The sequence below is a fragment of the Cryptotermes secundus genome, unplaced genomic scaffold (genome assembly GCF_002891405.2).
Source record: "Cryptotermes secundus unplaced genomic scaffold, Csec_1.0 scaffold1054, whole genome shotgun sequence".
NCBI lineage: Eukaryota > Metazoa > Arthropoda > Insecta > Blattodea > Kalotermitidae > Cryptotermes > Cryptotermes secundus.
In genome coordinates, this window is record NW_019719379.1 from 722,289 (window position 1) to 726,147 (window position 3,859).

The window sequence follows — 3,859 nt, forward strand, 5'->3', positions numbered from 1 at the left end:
CGGGTGAGTATGGAGGGTGAGGAACAGGGGTCATACCATTTTTGGTCAAGAATTGTCGTACAGACAGGGCTGTGTGAGCAGGGGCATTGTCATGATGGAAAAACCAGTCACCCGACTGCCACAAATCTGGCCACTTCCGCCGCAAACTGTTGCGCAATCTTTTCAAAACTTCCAAGTAGAAAGCCTGGTTAACTGTCTGACCCTGCAGAACAACCTCTGAATGGACGACTCCTCTCACATCGAAAAAAACAAATCAGCATTGTTTTCATTTTTGATTTCACCTGACGAGCTTTCTTGGGGTGAGGTGAACTTGAAGTCTTCCACTGGCTTGATTGTTGCTTTGATTCAGGATTGTAAGCATAGCACCAGGTTTCAATCACCGGTGATAATTTTTGAAAAAAAAGTTTTGATCATTTCGGGACTCTTCTTTCAAAGCACAGCATGCTTCCACGCGACCATCACCACATGTCTCACTCAACTGGTGATGAATTTCAATGGGTGTCACACCATGCAAGTGGAGAAAACGAAAGATTACTCGATGTTCTTGTAAAGAAAATGTCGCCATTTTAGTTATCAAAAACACTCCTCACTCTTGCCACCACCACTAGAGTTCTGTGTGCCGTACAGTGCTGCTATCTCTGTCACGCATTCACAAAGAGTGCACATGTATTTTAAACTAAACCGCATGTGTCCATCTGCTCCCAGTCCTGAGAAAAAAAATCGGAGACCTTAGAACTTGAATGCCCCTCATACTTGTAGAACCTGACCATGTTAATTGATTGGATTAGTTTTGCTCATGACATGGTCCAGTGGCAGGCTCTTGCAAACACAGTGATGAACCTTCAAGTTCCATTAAAGGTGAGGAATTTCATTATTAGCTCAGTGACTTTTAGCTTCTCAAGAACTCTTCTCTGCTGAGTTAACACAAACATTCAATACTGCTAGTAGCAAATTCTGCTGTCTGACATGATCTTCACCTAGTGCCAATTATTTCAAATCTTATACCCCTAAGGCTTTACTTAATGTTCTTACATGTTTTCACATAATAAAACCATTAATAAGTAACTTATGGGACAGACTTATAAAAAATGTGCTTACTTCTACAACAGTTTGCCTGTATTCTGGCTTCTGGATGTGGTTTAACATTTCTTCAACCAGTAATGCAAAATTCAGTTCTGACTGTGTCATGTTGGACAGGGTTGGATGCTGTGGTAGGTGGCTCCCCTGTACTGTTATCCCTTGTGGTGTGCGGGACATGACATCCCACACCTGGACATAGAAGTGAATGGGAACACGACACAAACAGCCTTCGAGCCTTCGTCGCTGCAATGGCGTCAAGCTGAAACATACCAGCAAGCATAGGGTGCAGAGAGACTGAACACAATATGACAGTATTCTCATACTGTGGTCTTCTGGCTTATGACAGCGTAGTTTGGTAAGTGGGTACTGAAATTTTCAATCCTCTGATACTGGTACCAACTACCAAACTATATGGTGTCATAACTCAGAAGGCTGCAACATGAATCTTTAACCGTATGAAAACCTTAATACCGTTCTCCTCTTCTGCTTTTGTGCCCGCTGCTCCGGCCGCTCCTTTCCTCCTCGTCGCTGCTACGGCTGCTCCTGCTTGCCGCTCCTTCCACCTTTACCCTTCTTTGCTATTTGGGTACTGAGGTAACCAGGTTGGATTTAGGATAATGGTAGGCATGGATCTCTATCTCAGGTCGATAACAGGTCTTTCTTCGTAGAAACTTTAACACGACTAACCTGTGGCTTTACCTTAGGTTTAATATACTCATTTTTGGTCACAATCACTATTTATGGCAGTTACATTTACACTGTTTCGCTTACAGAGGCGATTCTATAAAGAACAAAGCAAGTGCCTCCACTCACTAGGAGGGTCTCTTATCATATATTGCTTACTACTGGCTCGGCGACGCTAACAGACCTACGGGCCTTCCCAGCACCACACCTTAGATGACATCATTCCCCACATCAATCCGGGGATCCACCACCCCTTCTCCATCTGCAAAACTGCACATGTGAAATAATGTCGTGCTATTATCACGTAGGCACCTCCCCTCCAGGGCCTCACACATTCAAGTCCACTAGTAAACGGTTACAACCTTTCAAAGGTTAAAAGGGACAGAATTGTTCAACAGGGTAATACACTCACCTCTCCTGCGTTGCCCACTCCCTAACAGAGAGCACTTTATGAAGCAGCTGTCGCACTTGATATGGACTGTGACTCTCCAAAGGTTTGGAATCAGATGTCATCTGGAGATAGAGTTTCATGGCTTCCAAAACCCAACTTCAAAGTAAAACAAACCAAATGAAATAATTAAACCCAATGCTGCTATGACCTGAAGCATTTTCAAACCTTTAAACATGAAAATTGCTACAAAAATAAAAATAAACTGGATACAAGGTGTACTTTTCATACAGTTACAGGATTCCAAAACAGTTTGTCATTCTTTTTCTAAACATGTGTACATCTGTACCCTTTACAAAATCATCACTAGTCACTACGTTTAAAGTTATTTGATGATGTGATAATGTTTAAGGCTATCTTTGACTCATCTACTGTCCTAGTTTTTTTTAAATAAAATGTAGGGTAGTAGACAAAATCCAAGAGCCTTAAATATCATTACAGATGGTCTAGTAACACACTTTTTATCACCATGAGAACATGGAAAATCTACAACTGTTTATAGTCTTTCCTAGAATACTGGACTGGCCATACGAGAACAATGGGGAATGTTATGCTTAGCAAGCTGGGCAATGATAATTAAATTTAAAAGATTACATTATTGCTAAAGCAGACACAGATCTTCATTCAAATGAGTAACCTGTGAATTCATTACCACCTCTTACATGAAATATAACTGAAGAGAAACAAAAAAAAAATTACTTCACATGGGTGATGCTAAAGGAAGTAAAAGCTAAAAAGAGAACATACGCTATTAATGCTGGATGCATCAAAACTAATTCACTGATGGACAGTTCATATTTTGGTTGCAGAAACCTAAATGAATGAGATAAATATGGGTCAGTTAGAGAACTGGTTGGAGTGTGTGGAGTACAAGAAGGGTTTAGAGAACATGAATGCAGCATAAATCATCAGAAAGTGAACACAATAATACACTTAGTCTTGGTCAGCATATCACTGAATAGTGGACTAGAAGAAGTATCAATTATGCTGGGTTACATTTTGTCAAATAGTCTTAGAAAGTGGCTCTGATTTGTCTGATGAACGTGAACCCAAAGACGACCCCAGTGATCGTGTTTTTGTAAACAGTAAAAGTGGAAAAATGCTTAGAAGTAAAGAAAATTTTATACTAACAATAGCAATTATAATGAAATCTGAGACAAACTTGGTCACAACCACAAGCATCAATACCCTTGGGATACTAGTGATGTCTACCATTTCAATGCAGATACAAGTGCATTAACCTTTAAACGACTAAAGACAACGTATGTCGTCGTTAAAAGAAAGTCCCCGGTACGAATGACGCTATATGGTGTCGCAGAGTCCGGGCGTGGCAACGTTATATAAAATTAAATTTTAAAGTAGAAAATTATGTCCTACTTACATAATTTTTGGCCACCATCTGCATGGAGTGTCTGTCTTCCCGCCTGCGTCATCTGCCGGAATGTTGCCTTCGTGTGGAATTCTCAAAAAATCCGGAAATGCAGAGTCCGATTTCGCAATTCACGCACTTTGTCCGGGCGGTCTTTCGTGTCCCACGCGAAAAGCACACACGACACCTCAATTGCGAAGTATAGCAAGTCGGCCAGTGATGTGGTTTGGCCTTCTATAGTCGAGATATCTCCCATAAAACGGCAGGGGTTCGACCCC

At 41.2% G+C, this 3,859-nt stretch overlaps 1 protein-coding gene across 7 annotated transcripts in view; it reads right to left on the bottom strand.

Moving 5' to 3' along the window:
* Positions 1 to 3,859, bottom strand: part of LOC111866214 (probable phosphorylase b kinase regulatory subunit beta) — a 48,821-nt gene that overhangs the window by 2,481 nt on the left and 42,481 nt on the right. For all 7 annotated transcript variants that reach the window (XM_023855004.2, XM_023854968.2, XM_023854995.2 and 4 more), the window contains 2 exons: positions 2,177 to 2,311; positions 1,099 to 1,339 (listed from right to left, as the gene is read on the bottom strand). In XM_023855004.2, coding sequence (XP_023710772.1) covers positions 1,099 to 1,339; positions 2,177 to 2,311 — 376 coding nt within the window. The remainder of the gene's footprint in view (positions 1 to 1,098; positions 1,340 to 2,176; positions 2,312 to 3,859) is intronic.